Below are 21481 nucleotides of genomic sequence, written 5' to 3'. Positions count from 1 at the left end.
TAGCCCAAATCCTGTTTACTAGAGAAGCCAGTAAAATTCCTTCTGTGTGAATAACAGCATATTGCCCATAGATTGTTTCTCCTTCCTAAGAAGGTCCATACTGGTCATAGCAAAGGTCTTTCTAGCCCAAATCCTGTTTACTAGAGAAGCCAGTAAGAGCAGCCTGGGAAAGCGTGTAGGAAGGAGGTTAAGCAGGTAGGGATGTGTCCCCAGTACACTCTCCTGGTCTCCAGCCATCTGGGGAACACTGCCTTGCTGTTTAAACACTGGCATCCCACTAGTCACCTCCCAGCCTGCTGGCACCCAGGATGGTTTTAAGTGAGAGATTACTTATCACCAGCTGTGGTTCAGCGACTTCATCGCTACATTTCTTTAGAGCTCTCTGCCACACAGCTCCTCATCCTGAAAATTGGCTGCTGCTCAGCTGCCTGCTTGTTCCAAGACTTCTTTTGCATGATTTTTACTTTGCAATGGATCCTCTGATCCTTGAGCACCAGCCACTTCACTGATTTCCCTGTCCTTCCTGGGGGTTAATGTGATATCACAACTGTCTCTCGATAAACTTTATCTGTTGTGCTTTATGACTGTGTTGACATCAAATGTCCAACACAGTTCACGGTGTCGGAGATGGAACAAGCAGCATTCCCATCTCCACAAGCAAAGCAAAGATCTCTGAGGCACCGTCAAAAATTTTTTAAACTAGAAACTCATCAGATTCCCATTTCTGACTGGTTACTCCTGGACTGCAGAGCCTGACAACTGGGTAGCACAGAAGCAGGGATCAAGAAAACATCCTTGGTGGAAGCATTCAGGAGGAGAGGACTCATGAACAAACGGAAGAACTAAAAGGTCTGTTTCTCAGGGACCTCTAATGAGACACAACCTCAAGTGTAAAGCAATGCACATCTGTCTAAGTCAGTGGAAGTCAGGATGAAGATCTGGGCCACAGAATTCACTAATAACAATGTCCACCAATAGCTGAACAGCCAGAGAAATGACAAGGAGAGAAAAAGACAAAGAAATTCAAAAAGCAGTGAAATCAAGGAGAGGAGAGAGGAAGTATACACAATCTCAGCAAAGAAAGAGAGTCCAATAACCAGCCTAGTGATAGGACAACCGAAAGAAAAGGAGCAAGAGGGAAGGAAAGACAAGCAGATAAAAGCAGGAAAGAGTAAAAAGAGAATGGAATAAACAAAGAGGAAGTACAAAGGTGATTAGGGCCACTTCTATATTGATTAACCAAGCCTACACAGGACAAGAGGGCTCAGATATGATCAATGAAAAGCTGTTTCTCTGTAACGAAAAACACTGTGTGAAATAACAGAGCAAGTGATATTCATGCTCTCTACTGTTTGCATCTAATTTAGAAGTGAAAGGGAGCATCGACTTCCTACCTCATCAGTGAGGAAAAACAAGCATTTCTGCAGAGTGCTGAAGAGACCCTGAGTTAGACCCTCAACCTGGACAGACACCGTGAACACCATCGGGGGTAACCGCTCCCAATCGGGTGTGACGGAGAAGAGTCACATCAGAAATACCTGCCCAAAGGAGGACTCTCTCTCCCTCACCGCTTGACAGCAGTGGGAAACCTCCACCCAGGACGTGAGGAAAAGGAGGCACAGACCTGGACAAGTCATCCACCTACACAGGAAAAGCTGGAATAAAATCTAGGTCTGCTGTGTTGAAGCCTATACATTAACCAAGAAATCACCTCAACTTGCAGGGGGAATTGTGGTTCTGGGGAGTCCAGCTTGAAGCTGAAGACAACTGGTGAAGGTGGGCCATGCTCCACAGGACTCGGCAAGCTGCTTTGGAGCCCTGAGTATAAGCCACAGCTTTATGAATCATGCTGATGTTGCATGTTTTCTACCCCAAAGCAGACCATACATGCAGCAGGCTAAGCTGTCATGTTTAACCAAATCCCTAACTCCAAGAGGACTCAAGTCAAACAACTTGACTTGACCAACTCACCCAACTCAAGTCAGACCAACTCTTAAGTTAAATACCATGAGCAGAGAAAACCCCAATTGTCCAGCTACTTCCACAGAGTTTTGACCGATATTATGGAACCTGCAGGGAAAAAAAATCACCTTTCCCGTCTTCCCCCAGAGTAATGGGCACTGCCTGGAGGGAGTCAGTCCTCCAGATAACTTGCCACTCTGTCCATGGAAAAGGGCACAGCTCCAGATGCTGCCACTGGGTGCCTCTACAGGGGTTCCTCCAGGAGGCTGCCAGCAGCCCTGATCCCCTGCTATGGTTCCTAGGCCTGATCATGCTTGCTAAACCTTAATTTCCTTAGTAATGCTTAGTTTCTCATCTGCTCTCCTCCTACACTCAGCCTTGCCCTCCTTCCTGCCCTGCCTGTTTGATCCTGCTCCCTTCGCTGAACCCAGTCCTGCTGTTTGGAGTCTGATTTCAGGTGATCCCCAGACCTTGCTCTCACCCTGCGCCTTGACACAGCCTGCTTGCGCCTGACCCTTCTGCCCAGCTCCTGCCTCTTGCACATCTCTTGCCCTTGGATTTGTGACTTCCACAGTTTCTGAGCCTGCAGTCCCTGGCTTCCTCCTTCCAACCTGGTCTGAACACTCAGCTCAACTCTAGAGACCTCCTTCTCTAAGTTGGAACTCCTGAAGCTGAACCTGGTCCAACATACTTGCAAAAACTTTGCTCCCTTGGAGGCAATGCAGGACAAAAGCTGCAGTCTTTTAAATAAAAAATACCAAATACCCTACAGGGCTGGCTCTCGCATACAATCTGTTTTCCAGGTAGAAACTACAGTCAAAGCAATGTGAATGTTGGAGAACAAGAGCATATTTGCAAAAATATCTCAACACATCAGCAAACGCAGAGAACAGAGGTTGCATTTTTAAGAAGCTATTTACCTGCAGGTGGGTCCATTCTGTATTTATTCTCTTGACACCAACCGACTGGTCGAAGTCTGCAATCCAAGTAAAACAACCACTGGTCATAGGATTCAGTCTCCTCCAATCCCACATAGCGAAGGCGTAATCTTCCTCCAACATTTTCAACCACACTAACTATCCAGTACTGAAAGGGATTCTGGGAATCCTGCAGCTCTATTAAGGAATCAACTGTAATGAGGTCTACAGGGTTTTTTCCTCGCAGAGGCTGTTTGAATAGAAGCAAAACTCCTTATTTTAAACTTTATTTGAAGACTTCTCAAGGAAACAGATGACAGCAGATTATTTTTGTTTTTCACACCATCATCCAAGCGATCAGCAAACAGTCTGTTCTTCTTCTATTTTACCCAATGTCTTCCAAGTGCAAATTCAGAAGTAAAACAGAAAACAACAGTTGTGCTAATTCCTCAACCGACATCAACAACAACAACAACAACAAAAAAGAATAATAAAAGGTGGAACAGCTCATAAGGCACATCCCCTTAAGATGCTCCCGAACGATTCAAAGCCCAGTTATATTGGGGGATTTCAAACCAAATTCTCATCGATTCCAGCTGGTGAGAACCAATCACAGGACTGGACCCTGGTAGTTACCTAAACGGCAACTATTTAGGGCATGACCCTGAAAGCCCTCTGTGTGCTGACCTTTCCCACCCAAGACTTGAGCTTGCTCCTATGGACATGGACAGCAAATTGTTCTCCACTGCCACAGGTGCAAGAGGGTCATTACTCCAAAGCCCACAGCAGATTCCCACCAGCTTTCATGGGCTTCGGCTCAAACCCAAGGCACACAGGATTTTCCGGGTCAAGCCACTAAGAAACACCAGCAGATGAGGCTCTTTGCCTACACACAGTATTTTCTGTGATCCCAGTTTTGCAACCATTTGCACATGTGCTTAACTTTACACCTGCAAAGCTGCTAACCGCAGGCATTAAAAAATCATGAGATGTTTTTCAAAATCTTCCCTTTGGGGCTCTGCATTTTTGTTTTACGATTGTGAGCCTGTTTGTGTCGTCAAGCTCCTCTCCACAACTGTCAGGATTTTTTTTTTTTTTTAATCCAAGTTGGGATTCTTTCACAATTTCTCAATTCCAGGGTTTTTAAGATCAGCACTAAAAATCACCCCAAGAGTTGGAAATATTGCTCCCCAAAAAAGCTTCAGGAGCCCTTAAAAGAGATGCTAAGCACAGGCAAAATATGCAAAAGACCAGGTGAATTTGTGTGTGTGTATGTTTGTACCACTTCAGTTGAATTAAAAATATATATACCTTTCAGGGTATTTTTAAAATATTTATTTTTTAAATCATAGTCAGCCTGAGAATGGTTCTTTCTAAAGGTAGCTGGAAAAAAGAAAGGTGAAAGCCATATTTTTAGAAAAAATTTTCTTTCAGTCTGAATTTTGAAAATATTCAAAATTCTGAAATGCAACTAATTTTGATTTCCTTTGTATTAAGCCAAAAATGCAGGTAACAGAATGAGAATTTGGTAAAAAAATATAATTAAAATTAACTAAAATGTTATCACATGTACAGTTTTGTCCAGCTCTATGATTAATAGATATTCCTCAGAACCACATATTTGCCATTATAAGCCACTCCTCTATTGTATATATTAGGAACACCTGTATAATCTCTTCAAACATTATTTAATGGCAAAATACAGTGTCAAAATTTAATAATATCATGGAAATCTACTTCCATGTGATTCTTCTCTCAAACAACAGCTTCATTGCAACAAAACATTCTTTAACATTGAACGACAGTGTAATGATTTAACTTATTATAATAGATCCCTGGCAATAAAAAAAGCTAATATTGCTTCTCTGATTCGTGCGCTAAATCCTAAGCCAATGGGTTGTCACTTCCCCCTGAGAACTGAGCGGCTAAGATGAATAATTGGGTTGCATGAAATATTAACGTTTACCATAATGCAACAACTCTTTATATGCATAGCTAGAGTGTTTAAAAAAAAAAAAAAGGCATCACTGCATATTGATTTAACAACACGACAAGAATCTGCAGCACTCACGAACAGCAAATATGTTGACAGGGAGTTACATACGTTGCACGCCACGGACGCCACTAAGCACATATATTGCATAAAACGCCACCAGAGAACGGGCTAGGAAGTGTTTCAAGCTGCAGCACTGTTTGATTTCTCTGCATTTCTGCTCTGGGACTGTGTCTTTTTTTTGCCAGCTGAAAGGGTAGGGGGAGCCTAGCAACGCGGCAGCAGACACGGGCGTCGCTTGGGGCATGAAAGGGCTGCTGCTCACCCCGATTGGGAAGAAAACACTGCTGATAGGCTACGCAGGAGGGACAAAATGATCAAAAATGGTGCCTGGAGGCACACCCGCCTTCCAAAAGGCCAACACAAGCACTTATAGAAAGGTCAACCAGGCACAGCACCCACACGAGAGCAGGTCCTCCTGGAGAGGCCACCCAGCTCGTGCAGTTTCAAGGTGACCCTGTGAGATCTTTGTCAAAGACATCGAAGCGAATCGAGGTTGACCAAGGGCAAGTGTCCCCATGGATGTGCTGCACAGACTTGGCCATCTGGGTGCATTTGTAGAGATATCTCCTCTCCTCTCCCAGCTGCTGCTAGTTGAGGGCATCTCACACGGCTTCCCTGCTAAATCAGACTCCTGCTTTTAGATGGACCTTGAGGAGGGAAGGCACTTGGGAAGCTATTTCTATACACACACAAACCTGACAGTGCTCCCCACCAATCTACCAAGCCCCCTCTCCAACCATGACCAGACCCAAAAGCTTGGGCCATCAGTTTGGTGGAGTTAACAGGGTCCTAAAGGGCTGCATCCTACTTGCTACAGGCTCTCTCAATCCTCTCCTTCATCGTCCAGGCTTTTATGAGCACCGAACTTCATTAAATAAAAGGCAAAATAAACTACCCCGTAACTCGGTCAGAAGCAGAGACAGCAGAGGTGAAGGCAGCGTTGCCACTGACTCTCGGCCAGCGCTGGCTCGGGCACGCTAACGGCACATGGACATCGCAAGCACGCAACCTTACACGCCGGACACCGCTGCAACACGAACACCACAACGCGTTATCGGAGAGAAACTGCAATCTAATACATACGCCTTCCAGTAAATTTGCAGGTGCGGTCCGGGCGCCTGTCAAATCGTGTATGAGAAACTCCGTCCAGTCCACATATTTCTCTTTGATTGCTGTGGAGGGTGGGGAAAGAAAAGAAATACTTAGCATGGCACATTGCAATGGACTTGCCACATATATTTTAGAGAGATTTCCTCTGGGATTAGCAGTCCTGTGCTTTGCAGCCACATGTGTAAAGTTTCGGATACAACCACAGTTCAGACCAGGAAAAAAAGCTGGTTCTTTGCTCAGGTCCTTGGGCCACCTCTGCAAGCATGTGCAGCTAGATCCCAAAATAAGGGAAGGAGACCTCGCTCTGCTGCAGGCAGCGGCAGTGATTTACAGCACCATGGCTTATCAGCTACATCGCTCTCGTTCAAAATTAGTCCCTGCTTGCATAAACACTCGTTTCCTGCTTACCACGTAGGCTCAGATATGATTTATAAGGTCTCTTTGTATGTTTTATAACAGCCTCAGAGAAAAGAAGTTATGCAAACTTGCAATTCCTCGGCAGGACCATAGCAGAACTCCAGGCACTTTTCCCCACAAAGCCAAAAAAAATCACCCCGAGAACATCATATGCCAGCTGCATTAATAAACTTACACATTAAGAAAGACTTGAACAATTTACCAGGAACATCTATTGCACTTCACAAAATTTGCCGAGCCATTTTTTCTGAGCCAAACATCATAAGCTGTGTTTCTTTAGGAGTCTACGTCAACACAGTTTGAGAAGATTTAAACTGAAATGGATAAATGCTACCTCTGGGATTCAAATTCTTGTTCTTCAGTTTTTGTTAGACGTAGTGCAAGTTGGGCACCAAAGTCCCTTAGGTGATTCAGGAAATCTCAGCTTCAGAGTTTCAGACACCTCCTCTAATTCATCCAGGGCATTCGCAGTCGGAAACCCAGAAAACAGACTTTAATTTCACCTGCCTATAAATGGGAGTTAGATCACATCAGAAACATTCTTCCCTCCCCAAAAAACTTGTTAGACAACAAACAGAGAAATGGGTCTAAACATAGCGATACCTGTAGAAGGGGAAAAATCACAATCATAGGAAAATAAAAAGCTTTCCTCTGAACAAGCAACTAGGTACAGGGTTGAAGGATTCTTACACCATAGAAGAGCCCAGGAAGGTCAGGACTAGAAAACAGACTGGGATCAACCAGCATAGCTCCAAAACAGTGAAATTATGGCAGCCACCACATTTGGCTCAAAGGAAGCCAATTCCTTTGCTTCATTCTTTGTGTAAATCTCAGATTAGTCAAGCAAGAGCAATCTGCTCTGTAGTAGGCTGGGCTTCCACAGAAATCCCAGTGGGATTTCTACATGCTTTGAAAAGCTCAGTGAACATGACTTCACAGCCCTTCCCAGAGATGGGGATCAGCTGCTGCGTTTCCCTGGCAAAGCCCCATTTATTGCCACGAAACCAAGCACGACGTGCTCTCACTTGGGCTCACTTTGGCCTAAGTACTCGGCGCACTTGGACTCTGGCATAAACTCAGGCCCATACTCAATTTACACCCTAAATACCTTATGCAACCCATGTGGTTGGCCATGGACAAGGAGAGAAGCCAAGCCCAGCAGACCTTATATTGCTAGACCTCATTTCTGAGTTGTGCCCCTTATCTGAAAGTTATTTTCCCCCCATGTCATTTAAATGATGAATTTAATCTATAGAGCTAAACAACCTTGCAAGTGCATTTAAATGTATTTAAAATTAGCAGATTTTGTAGAGGCTGAAGTCCAGTGCTTTAAAGTAACACTTAAACTGGCCTGGAACTGCTCTAACTCTGTTGCAACCCTGATTTGCTATGATTCCCAGGAGACTTAGGACCTCGACATTATTTAAGATGAAGGAATAGCCTGAGAAGAAATGGTTTATACATGGTGCCTCCCCTTTCAACATTCCCGTTGCATGCACCTTGTCAGCTGCCGTCCACCTGCATTAGGATATAAATGACGAGCTTAATTTTGGCACCAGTGAGAGCACAGTAATTGCCATAATGAATAAGACTGGAACCCCTCTAGTGCAAGCTTCTGCCTCTGACTGCGAACAGCCCTGGAGGCATCAGAGAAAGGTGCAAGTTGAACTTCATTTTGGCTCATACCCACAAAGTTGTCAGCCAAATTTTGAATGCCAGAGCTTCATTACTGAGGACTGACAAATGTGATAAAAAGAACTCGGTTCGAACTTTCAAAGCTGGCACAGGGAAAAGAAAGCGTCAGGATTTTCAAAGTCGACAACAGATTTTAGATGCCTCCATTTCCAGATGCTCGATTTGAGATGCCTTAACCATGCCTGATTTGCAGGTCTTGCTTTCTGCCAGGCCATCCCCCTTCTAACGTCTCTCAATGCAGGCACCCCAAATCCCTCATCCTTTTTAAGAGATTTGCACCCCGCTGCTTTTTGACACCTAAATAAGACCAGGCCTTTAGCAACAACATTCAAACCTGCATTACAGACTTCCCAAATTCAAAAGTGCCAAGGTGAACCTCATTTTCCAACCAAAATGACTCAGCTGAAGAACTGAACAACTCCCAGTTTCTAAATCAGAAGCATCCTCTCCAAACAAGTCTCATATCCGGGGTTTTGCTTTATTTTATTCTTTGTTTGCGGATTTAGGGCCTCTGGAAACCTCTGTGAGAGAAGAGATTGCACTGAAAGTTTTTAGGAACAGGAATCTGCACTGTTACTGTGCCTGTACAGCATGATCAGGGCTTCTCAGTGCTGCAGTTCAAGCCAATACAGTACAAATATTAATTTTTAGTAGTAATAAAGCGACTCTGAATCATCATGGTATCTGCAAAAGCCTTTAAGGACCAAGCAAGATGTCAAACAAGAATATTCAAACAAAGGAAAATCTTCTGGGTAAATGAATATCTGGCAGTGTAATGCATGGATGCCCAACTAGAGCATCCACCTCAAGAAAAGTGGGTTCATCTTCACTGAAGACCCCTGTGAACTTCCCCCCATGCAGAAGCCGAATGCATCTCTGGAATTTCAGAAAACATCTGCAGCACCAGGGGGAAACACGTGTGTGCGCTCACACACAAGAAATCAAGCAAAATAAAACTCCTTGATAAATCCTTTCGAATGGATTCACTTCCTGCAGGGAGGTAGGTCCTTCAGCAAAAGCCATGCAGGACAAAGCAGCTGCTGAAGCCTTCAAATGGAAATACTCTGATGAGTCTCCTCCAGCTGTGAAGTGTGGTAGGGGCAAGCAGTGATTTACAGGTGCACGATTGCTCTCCTCCTCATCCATGTCACTCCAGTTCTTACTGACCTGCATAAGCTCAAAAAGTGATCAAAAATCCCCAAAGTCAGTGTTAAAGTTCCTGCTACTTCTAACTGTATGGCATGGTAGGAAACACCCTTACTTTTCTGTAATCCAGGGAACTCACAAATCTGGGAGGAAGACTTTTACCAATGCATGCAATCCACTCCGAGGAGGGATGAGGACTCAAAGCTACCCATCCCACTGCACACCCACCCTTCCCTTGCCGGGCACAGCTGATTTGTGAAGAAGACACCTTGGAAAGGGACTGTCACATATGCCATGATGGAGCTCCAAATAGGCCAATCACAGGAAAGCAGAAATTCCAGTTACACTGGGGCTACTTTGGACATGATACCCTAAGTAATGAGGACTGACCAAGACAATGGGGACATGATCACACTCGTTGGTCCTCTAGAGCATGAGACTTCGATGCTTCATGAAGACACGGAGCTTGGCAGAAGATCCTAGGACTCTCAATACTGCTCCGAGTACTAGATTCCTATTAGTGCCAGTCCTGTGGTCCTGCACAGGGCCTGCTGTGCAGAGAAATGAGGAATATGAGATTGCGCAACGGTCTAAGACCCTGGGGGCCAACGGCAATCCAATTTATCAGAGGGAAGGGCAATGATTCGAGAGACAGCGTAGCAGAAAAAGACTCAATTTGGTGCTCCAACTGATGCAAAGGCCACAGTAGGAGCTGAACTGAACGATTAAACACTAGATAATCCAGAGAGGAGACACACATTAGCAATGCTCTCACCACGGGAAAAGCTTCAGAGCTTGTGCTTTATTAGCTGTAGTTTGACCCAAATGCAAGGCAGGCATCGCTCAAAGTGATGCTCCCTAAACTCCTAACTACTTTTCTTTCCAGGTCTAGCAGACGACACCAGCATCCCGTTTTAGAGCGGCAGCTTGTTGACACAGATGTGCCAGTTTCCTTTGGCTCAGCTTCAGCTCGTTTCAGAGCCAGCGCGGTTGGTTGCTTTCACACCTCTGCAGCTCCAAGGCCAAAGACGTTAAAGCATCTTTGTGCCACAAAAATGCTGTAGAAGCACCTGCTTTCGAGGAAAGTAGCCCAAAACAGAGGCCAGGTCTGCGCGCTGCTGGGCCAAAGTGTGTCCACAGCAGCTGTACGGAGCCAATAGCTCTGCTCCAGATCGCATCCGTGCATGGAGAGAGGAATCCAGCCTGGACTGGGATCTACTACATTTCTCCTGGGATCTCACCAAGATCTTACACTGCTGAGAAAGATCCCAGATTTCTTACAGTTCTTCCTGATTCCCAAGGAGCAGTTGCAGTGTGGCACCAACCCTGAGACCCAGCAAGTGTCCGGCACGCGGACACTGAGGATGAGGCAGAGCCAAGGCTTCCTGAAGAAAATACAAAGCCCTCCTGCCTCCAGCAAAATATTCATTTCACAGAGGAGGGTCTAGCTTTGCAGAGATTATAGAAGACTCTTAAATTAGAAGCAAAAAAAAAAAGACCCTTGCACAATAAGGCTCTACTTATTTCTGCAGAAGTGACTGCACAGGCGGTGAAGATGAGTTCCCTTTACACAGGGCTCAACTCCACCAAAAACGGAGAACCCTCAGTAACCCCCAAATAACAGCAATTCTTCCCACTTATTTTTCCACGTGATCCATCCTGCCACCACCTTTGCTCTTCCTTCTATTCTTTTCTTCCTGCAATTTTCTCACTTTTGTACATCTGTCTCATTTTCCCGTTTTTGAGCAAACGGTTCTGGGCTGCAGCAGGATCTGACGGCTCAAATCCGGGTTCGGCAGCTGAGGTCCAAAGCTGGAGCCACCAGTTGAGTGGTGGACATGCAACATACCCTCAGCACCGCTTGCCGGGCATTGGATTTTCCCTGGTTTTCACTGGTAGCTGCTCCGAAACCGCTCTTTCACCTTGCACTGTGCATGCTCCTGGTGATCCGAGGAGAGATGCCAGCGTGCTGCAAACCTGCATTATCGAATCCCCCGCAATCCAGAGAAGACAATAGGAAGAAAGGTCATTTTTTGCTTTCTTTCTGTAATCTTGTCATTTTTTTAAAAAAAGAAAAAAACACTCTCTTGATTTTTCTTTTTTTTCTTTTTTCTTTTAGTATCCAGAATCTCCAGCAACCCTCCAACATCTCCACCAGAGAATCCCCAATGGCCTCCATCAACCTCTAAATGGTGCTGAGATTTAGTTTCCTCGCATGTGAAGTGAGGAACAGTGTCTTAAACAGCTTTACAAAATGGTTCAAATCAGTCGGATAAACCTGTTAAGCAACAACGCTCTCGCTACACCAACTAATCTTATTATTAAAATTTAAATCCCTCCTGGGATTGGAATGAACAAAAACAGTTAGCAAAAGTAACTAAAGCTGAACAGGACCTGGGCAATTCTTATCACTTCATTATGAAATAAAGTAAAATATCAGTGTCTCAAAAAAACTACAAGTTTCCCAAATAAGTAATTCAGGACTTTCAAAAGATTTTTTAAGGTAACATTAAGACGTGTAGTTTTTGAAAAGGTAAAAAGCATATTGCAAGAACATATAAGCCTTCCCACCTTAGTGTTTTCTTTTATTTTTAAATTTGTTGTCACTATAATTTTGATGCAGTATTTATATGTTATAAAGGTCTAAATATATAAATATATATTGTAACTATGTTATAAAGGTCTAAACGACAGAGTCAAAATGAGATGTCTTTATATCAAAACAACATAGAACGCTAAAACAATTTGTTTAGACTTCACCTATCAAAACAGTTTGTCAAAACTGACACGTTCCCCAAAATATTTCCATTTTGATAAAGCAGCATTTTGACAGAAAACAGTTGAATCCTAATGTTTTCAATCAGCTTGATGAAAAACACATCCCCGGGAACCAGGTCCCAGACCGGACGTGGGAACGGGTTTGTTTGCATTCGTGTTTCTGTCCCCAACTCATGGTCATCTCAAGGGACAGATGGATTTGACAAAAGTCACTGCACAGTCTAGACAAAACCAAAAAAAAAACAGAAAAAAAAATCAAAGGCTAGTTAGTGGGTTACTATCATTTTCCATGAAAATGATTGATCTTTATGGATTCCTCTGTATGCTCTTGGGAAAAAGCCAAGTGTGGATACAGACAACCTCAAAGAACTTTCTTCAAACTTCAAACAATCTTCTGTTCTTATACCAGCAGGTTCTGTATTTTGAAACAGATCACAAAATGATGAAAACGCAGTGCAAAGAAGAAAAAAAAAAATGCACAAAAAGCTGTTGATCTGATTTCCTAATGATGAAGCCAAAAATACTAAGAGATATCAACTTCTGAGTTCAATCATCACCTTCTATGCACCCATCTTAAATATGGAAAGCCCCTGAAGAACATAATATAACATAGTGGATTTTCATGGAAACCAAAAGTTATAAGCAACTGCATATCAAAGAATACATGTGCATGCAAAATATATTCCTGGAGTCAGCAGTACATTATGGTCCCATTCACATGGATTTATAACAGGCCAATAAGGAGATGTTAGAAGGAAGTGCGATAGTTATAACAGAATGAGTAGCTGTTGTATGCTGTTGGAAGACGTTTTATGGCATTGACTGATAGGCCAACTCCTGTAACCGCTAATTATCCCGAAAGTTTTTATAAATGAAACTTTAAAAATGTGTAAACCTCAAATGAATTGTATTTGCTTAGACTATACGGGCTACTTCATATAATAAAAATATGCTGCATGGCTTTTTAAATTGTATATTCACAATATTTGGCTCTAGTTTTTAGGCTCTCCTAAACTGATCACTGATCCCAATTCTGAGAAAAGAACCTTCATGCTACACTTTTTACAATCTTGATTCAAGACAGGGCCAGTGCACAGACTTTAATCCCTGAATATTCAGTTCTGCCTGCACCAGCACCCTTAGCTCTGAGCGCACATGCAAATCTTGTTTACTTTGTGCACTTGTGTAGGTGCTGTAACCAAAGGACGTTTCCTTGAATTAGACACCGTATTTTAAATTTGGCCAAGCAGAACCTGAATATTTTTTCGTAAAGCTCCATGTGCAGCTGCAAGACTACATCAATAAGTAATGGATGCTTTGATTAGATATGATCCCCTCCTCTTTTATATCAGTACAAATGAAGACAGACATGAACACATGCTTTAGGCTCTCACCTTAAAAATTACTTACAGTTTTGTCTATGCAACTATATCAAATTTCAGTACGGTTCATCTGTTATCCTTCCTGCTGCCATTCAAGGTGTTCAGAAATGACCCATTTACAATCTCTTGGTCAAAGCAAGTGAGATGACAAGGACAAAACCTGTCCCACTGTCCACAGGAGATTTTACTTCCTAACACCCTTTTGAGTCATTTGCAGATTGCCTGTTCCCCTTGGGTTTCTCTAGTCCTCAATTAAGTTTTTTCTTTATAACAATAAGGCGGCAGCGGGTGGTTTGGGTGTTGTGATTTATTTCTTGAAGCTTTCTCTGGCCTGTGCTACATCTCCAATCCACCTGTGGGAACTATGGGTGGAAGAAGGGAAGGGCAGGGATATGGGATGCTGTGAGAGAAAACCGTGTGTGTGGCCAGGGTGATGGGATGTTATTACCTTGAAGTGACTTTTTGAATTCTGTTAGACCTTCTCCTAGTAAGGTCTTCACACTTTGCCCAGCAAGAAATAGCTTGTCGAAGGGTCACCACCAGCAACTGCTGAGGCATTTCTACTCAGAAGAGTCAACTGCGTTAGCTAAAAATACATTACAGAAACAAACATGCTCTGCTTGAGAGCCTGCTGCTCTTTAAAAATTAAACTGCCCGAGATCAGAAGGGAAGTTTGGCTAATAAATCCCAACAGCATGGTAATCTGTGTGCCATTAACCCGGATCAGGCTGCCTTGATTGACTGAGGAGCAACTGTCTCTCTTGCCATCCCTGCAGACGAGCTGCAATAAATGATCCACCTCATAAGTACCGTGATTAATTACTCCCCTTCAGTTAAAGTCAATAACCTACTTGCACTGGATGGCTTATAAAAAAAAAAAAAGGGGAATAAAAAGGAGAGGACCTCGTTTGGGAGCACCTGAATCAGAGAAAGAGAAGAGCAAGAGACAGCAGAAGCCGAAGGAAGCTCATCTCTCCCCACTGTGGCCATGCAGGACCACAACCAATTCATTCATCAGGTCTCTGATGGACGTGGAGGTCACCTAGAGCCACCCAGCTGCTGCAGCAGGTGCTCAGGGATGGGGCATTCAAGTTTTTAGAGCATCTGCTGCATGTAACCCTGTCTTCCAAGTGCTTTTATATTAATTTTCCCTGGAACACAATTTTGAATCCTCATCATCCAGATTAGGCACCAAATGACAGAAACATCTCTGTTACTCTGACATTGTTTGCTCAGCCATGAGCCAGGAAAAGCAGCGCCTAACAATTTACTCAGGAAAGCAAAAGATCTTCCAGACATGAACATACTGCTTCACTTGGGTCAATTATCTGTTCCCTTGTATCCGCAGGCATAAATGAAGGCTGATTATTCCGACTTTGCTACAGCATCCTATGCAGGAACATAGGGCCACTTTTATTCTTGGCTACCTATGTAATAAATTTGGAGGAAACCTGCTGCGTAACTACAAAAGCCACGGTCTTTCACTCGACGCAAGCGATTTCTCCTTTAAGCCCCAAAGCCAAGATCAAACTAGAAGAGCTCATTTAGAGAAGCACTGCTGCTGGCTTTCCAGATACCGAGCGGTGGAGAACTGACCACTTTCGGATCAAGGAAGCTCTTCTGCAGCCTCATTACCCTATACAGCATACGTGGGATCAGAAGCAGACTCAGAAAACATCCCCATGGCCACAGAAATCACCTCAGAGCTGGCGGCGTTATCAAGAATGGTGATGGGCTGATCTTTCTATCTGCGTTGCTCAGTGGGATGCGATGACCCATCTGATGCGCTTTCCGTGTTCTCCAAGCTTCTCACCTTCTCGGCCAAACAGAGAGCACAGACCCCCTTGTGCCTAGCAATGACATTGCCCTTTGCCTTGTAAAGAACCAGATTCAATCCTGGGTAACTAAATTTCCTTGTTATCAACCATAGTATTATAAATTAAGCAGGAATAGCTCACTTTTGAAAGCCAGGCAATGCCCGGCACTCGACAGCTCTGAACGAACCCTGTAACCACAGGGGATCCTGTGTCATTAGTATCACTGTCCATTAGGGCGACAGCTCACTGTGAAAATGCGCATGCAGACGCCATGGCTCTCTCCACTTCACCCCGAGCCTCCCCGTAAATCCCTTGATTATTTGTTTTTTTTCCTCTGTTTGCATTAGCCTCAGTGCTCCATACCCAGAAAAGGTGTAGCACGTGAGACAAGAGCTCAAATTCCCCATCTTCACACCCGGGAGTCTTGATGAGCGCCTTGTCAAATAAGGACTTTTGGACCACTCGGGGAGGCGGGGGGAATCTGATATTTTGATTACAATTTCTAAACCTGTTTTTAACCCACAGAGACAACAGAAACATTGCAAGAGCTCTGTTTTCCAGGCAAAATCAGTGCTGTAACCAAAGTGCTCAGAAGCGACCCAGGTCCCAGAGTGAGACTGCAGGAGAAGTGTTATTGCTACGCCTATATTAGATGCCGGCAAGGATACCAGATTCCCTACATGAAGCTGCACTTAGCAGGTGGCTGCTCAGCTACTCTTTTCCAGGCTATGGCCCCCGCCACGCGGAAATGAAAAAGGCATTTCAGCATCTTTGCAGCCACCGAGACTTGCCTCTGCAGGTAGACAGAGATGAATAGACTCCTTGCAAAATTTTGGTTTAAAAGTTCCCAAAGCATCGGAGGGGATGTACACGCGCCACTTGCCAACGTCACCCTGAGAGCACCTACAACGTTTCATACGTTGCCCAGCATTAATTCCAGAATGGCAGTGCAGCAAGTGGAAAAAAGGTATGTCTACAAAGCCAAACCCAATAATTCCTGGATCCATCCCCAGCTGAGTCACCTCCAGAACCAGTCGCAATCCAGCTGTCCGCTTGGTCCATACCCTGAATTAGTATTGTTACGAATTCTTTTGTTACAAATTAGCCTGGGGGTCTCTCACACAGGACTGCATTGCACCGCTTCTCTCCGATGCTGCTAGAAATTGGAGCTAGTGGGCAAAGGGAGGTCTGGAGGCTACTTGATCCCGATCCAGATGCCCCAAGCTATCCCCTTGACTCGTCTTTGCGATGGGAGGCGAGCAGCACTTTTACATCCTACCCTTTCCAGCTCAGGCATGCCAGCCCCGAATCAATTCTGTGCCATAGCAGCATCTAAAAGTTATGGGACGCTCTGGAAGGGGATGTCATTAGAGTATAAACATCATGCCCAAGGCTCTGACCTCACGCCTCCAAACTCTGTCCAATTATCTCATGCGCTAAGTGCCTTTTCTCACTTCTAAAGCCCGCAGCTGTGTGCTGAAGGCTATTCTTTGGAGACAGCTCTGCAAAGTGCAACAAATTTACAGCAGCACGATGTCCTTACACAAAGAACAAACCAGCTCACTGCACAACTGCCTTTTTTCCCCAGCAATGCCAGGAGTCTACAGCAAAAATCCACCATGAACACTGGCATCAGCATATAAACGCATATATACAGGGACCTGATGTCCAAGAAATATATTCCAGTTTTCTTTTCTCTTCTTCCCCTCATTTGCTACAGGAAAATGAGAGTAAGTAGAGATGATGCTTATAGCTTATTAAAGGCACTGGATTGTTTACAAGATTACAGAGGAATAATTAAGACAATCACGTCTTAGCTCTGGTGGGAAGCTCCAAGAAAAAAAAAAAAATGCAAGTTTTGGTTAGTGGTTAAAGCACCAGACTATGAGGCTGAATTATGAATTTTTTTCTTTTACCAAATCCACCAGACACTCATGAGTCCCAGAAGTTAGTCAAAAGCACATTTCTGGCTTTGAGTTTTTCTCCCTTTAGACAGAAGCTATACATGTGGGTGCATTTCACCCTACATCACCTATCTAAAATTGAAGCATCTAGTCTTGCATTATCCAAGATTATTTGGTGTAGGGCTATCGGCAGGTGAAACAAGTCCCTGCTTGGCTGGCCACATCTGGCAGTTCTCAATCCGTGCCATCCTTCAGAGAAACGAGCAGTGATTTGAAAGAAAAAGCAAGCCACATTTGTTTTCATGATGAACTCCCAACCCCAGCAGCATGGATTTACCTCGGGGAAGATGGACAGAAGGACACCTTCTTGGAAAACCCTGGCAGGGCTCAGGCACGAGGCTGGTGCCAAGGTGCTGCTAGAAACACAGTGTTGGGTGGTACAAATGACAAACCAGGGTGCGTTAGGTCTAATTTAAGGATTGGTCCATGGTTCTCCACAAATTTCACCCAGAGCTTGCAGCAGAACTGGAAATCTGATCCTCCCCACGACCTGATGGTGAGCTTCCAAATTATTACGGAAACAGCCAGCGAGCTTTGTTTGCTGTGACCTTGCTTTCTGACACCCCATGAAACCAGAAACCATCTGTAAAAGAGTTCATCTAGCATTTTGCAGTGTATTCAGTAATTAATCAGAATTGTATTGCCTGCTTCTAATGATCAAATCCCATTTAATCACTTTAGAGCCTCTCGGATGTGTGACGTAAGCACCGCAAATCAGAACCTACAGGGCCTCATGAATATTCATCACACATCCTTCCCAAAATCAATGGTACAGTCTTAACACAGCCAGGCCCCATGAGGTGCTTAACATCCTATGCACAAGATCTAAATTTATAATCATCATAACACCAAAGAAATACCCCATCCAGGCACATTTTGTGCTTGCTAAACATGTGTTTTCCTCGCTTGAAACTAGAAAGGGGCTTGAACTATAAATCCTAGGATCAAAAAAACAAAAACAAAAACAAACTTTGAAGACTTTAGATCTGAATCCGAGATCAACATGGAACATTATGCAAGACATCATCTGAAATGAGAATAACTCCGAGTTGCAGGATTTGAAATGTCAGTAGCTTTTCCATAATGCTCCAAGTCTCCTTTGGCTTCTAAAACTTAAGCTTCTTCCTCACTCCAGGACACATTGACTGGAGATAAGGATGCTCTGATGACCCCAAATCCCTTCCCCGCTAAATCGAAGGCTCCTAAATCTCAGTGCAGAACTATGGTTTGCTTAGCTGATTTCCAGGGTCTTGACCTCATCTTCAGAACACTACTTTTCCTCCAAGTTTTTCTGGCTTGTTTGCTTCTAAATAAGTTTCCCACGTGTTCTGCTGGAATGAAAGCTTCCAAATAGAGCCACCTGCTAATACCAAGGCTGACAAGTTCAAGGACGACAGCAGAATGGTTCAAAGGAAAACATAGCCCTGCAGAAGAGGTAGCTCCCAAACCAACTGCTCAGAGCTCAGGTCCCTCACTCAGCCAGACTCCTCGGTGATCACGGGGGAGAATTACAGAATTTCCTTCTCATCTCTGTAGGCTCTATGCTCATCATGGCCAAGTCTCTTAATAAAAGCATGTGCAGCAGGTAGCACAATGGTTTCCTGACTTTGGTAAGCATTTTCTCTAGATACGTCTTCTATACAAATTCCAGCAAGTTGTGAAGTAGTTGCATTTTTATGCCGCGAACCTAAAATGCTGACTTTCCCCTCGTTTGTTCATCCGTTCCCAACAGTGCAGGTATGGCACAAGGCATTTTTCACTCCAAACACAGAAGGCAGACCCTCTGCCTCATGTCACAAGCTCAACTGTCAGTCAGGAAGCATTTCAGCACATCCTTAACCCAATTTACTCCATTTATAATTTGTGGCCAAAATCAGAGATGGGAATTGGGGAGGAGAGGGGAGGACAAGGACAAAAAAAACCAAACTGCCTGGGAATTCACAGCAAAACCCTTCCCAATACCATGCAACGGGGGCCAGAACTGACCCAGAATTTGGAATCCATATTAAAGGAACTGCCTTCCGTTGGTCGTCAGGAAAATGCTTTATAGACGTGTCACTTAAATTCTCTGCACTGCATAACAGCTACCTCCATGGGGCTCCTGGAGCATATGGTCTGCTTCAGGAAGCAAGCCCTTCCGCAGCGACTGCGAGCCCACATTATCATGTGTAATGAGAGAAAAATCAAGCGCAAGTCACAGCTGGCTCGGGATCATGCTGTCGCTTGCATCTGCCACTAGCAGCCTCCTCAAACCACTATCTGCATGCTCCTCACGCTCAAACCCAGAGGTGCCCCTCATCAGGCATCTGAAGGGATGGTCTGCTGAAGGCCACTAGACACCTTGAGTTGTCCTTGGCCTAAAGGAACACAGAATAGCCTCTAAAGTCTGCTCAACTCTAATAGGCATAAAATAGCCTTCAACCTGATCAAAACGGCCCACTGCAGAAATGTGCATGTCACCTTCAGGGTGCTCTGGAGCAGGTCCCTTCTGCTCATTACCCTTCCCCTCTCCCACAGCAATGTACAAGAAGCCATCTTCTTCTCTGATATATAGCCCTAAAACTACGCCTAGGTTAGAATATGGATGACAGGGGTTTTTATGCCCGTGCAGATGTCTCTAATGGTGATTATTTAAGAGTCTGTGGATGCTTTACTTATTATATCCTGCATTAACTACCTAGTTAAGACTAGGCATCTTGCAGTTGAGATGGTATTTCCATTCCAAAACTCCTCTGGGGGAAATTATAGACAACTAGGGAAAGGGAATATAAGCAATTACCAGAAATGACCATTTAGAATTTCTCAATTATTATTTTTAAAGAACACTATAAAAAACCATTCACCTGGACATTAGTTCAGCTGACCATGTCGAAGAAGAGTGGTCTGCATTCACTATTAGGCTGTTAGGCCAGTTTTCCCATTTTTCTATGGTTTCAGGGCTTTCCAGCTCCACAGCTTCGGAGCACATGTCCCCAAAAGTGTGCAACAACTCACAGCAGGCACCGCTGGATATTCCAGGTGTGGAGACCTACAGTGTCATGAATGAGGCACACACCTTGCAGGGCTTTTCTTGACTATGGATGTGGCAGTCTTCTCGATGACAACTCACCAAGTCTCCAAACAGGGTTGAAAGCCTTCTACTTTACAGTGAACAGATTCTGGACTGTTTTACATTTTGTTCTGTATTTATACAGTTTGCACCAGACAGCGGGATGATGTCAACTGATGACTCAACACAGAGCCCCAGAGCCAGTACTCCCAAAACTTGCCCTTTCTGCATCCAAACTTTTATTTAGGAGCCTCATCAGGACTTTAAAATAACTGATATCCTTTCTTCCTTTAACACTTGAATGTCTTGGGGTGAGGATTTTGCTGTTTGTACAATGAATGTAAAGATTTTTGGCTATGTTCTTCAAAGGGACATTTTAGCTGAAGTGGTCTCAAAGGTACCTGATTTTCAGAGAACTGTTACTCAGCACCTGCTGAAAATCCACCCAAACCCATCTGCTGCTAAAGAATGAGGACACTCAGGAAGCCGCCTGCCACAGAAAAGCTTGATGTCTGCTCCCAACCTTTTCTTCAGATATTTCCTTGGAAATATAGCTTCTCATTCACAGTCTGGCCTTGCACTGTGATTACTCTTTTCGTTACATATCTTTGTTCCTCCAGCACAACTTTTTCTAAATGTCAGGTGGTTTAGTCACACTAATGGCTGCAGTATTATCCCTTGCACTGTGACCAGAATTGTGAGCAGCAGAAAGAGAAGCTGCAGGTCTCAGCTGCTCATCTCAGACTCTCTGAGCATCCTGAACTGAGCTAGGGTCCCTTCAAAATAGGCTTTTCTTACCAGAGTTTGGGAATCTCAGCAGAATTCAGTCCTACCAACACTTGGATCTAGATCTGTCAACTACTGCAGCTCAGCACTACTGCGAGTGGTTTTGCTCCCGGTCCATCACTTTTATTAGAAGTTAAACATTTTTGCTGTGCAAAGGGCTTGGGCTTTGATCATTACACACATAATCTCACAGATACCCAGCAGCACCTAACAATTAACCTTAAAAAAAAATAAAAATAAAAATACAAGACTACATGGATTTGGACAATCAAAGCTTCCTCGGTTACTGATGCCAACCCTCTTCTTCATCACAGCCCAGAATGTGGCACAAGCCCATGGAGACCTACTTCATCCAGCCCAGAGGGATAAGTTTCAGTTCTCAAGGCTGCTTACTACAAAAAC

General features: G+C 44.1%; 1 protein-coding gene across 1 annotated transcript in view; it reads right to left on the bottom strand.

Annotated features, from left to right (window-relative positions):
• Window positions 1-21481, bottom strand: part of SFMBT2 (Scm like with four mbt domains 2) — a 97894-nt gene that overhangs the window by 56560 nt on the left and 19853 nt on the right. The window contains exons 4-5 of the mRNA XM_067289986.1: window positions 6019-6107; window positions 2883-3129 (exon numbers count right to left, since the gene is read on the bottom strand). Coding sequence (XP_067146087.1) covers window positions 2883-3129; window positions 6019-6107 — 336 coding nt within the window. The remainder of the gene's footprint in view (window positions 1-2882; window positions 3130-6018; window positions 6108-21481) is intronic.

Source organism: Apteryx mantelli, chromosome 1 (genome assembly GCF_036417845.1).
Source record: "Apteryx mantelli isolate bAptMan1 chromosome 1, bAptMan1.hap1, whole genome shotgun sequence".
In the NCBI taxonomy this organism is placed as follows: Eukaryota; Metazoa; Chordata; class Aves; order Apterygiformes; family Apterygidae; genus Apteryx; species Apteryx mantelli.
The sequence above is the reverse complement of the archived record's forward strand: the minus strand, read 5'-3'. Positions and strand labels throughout refer to the sequence as shown.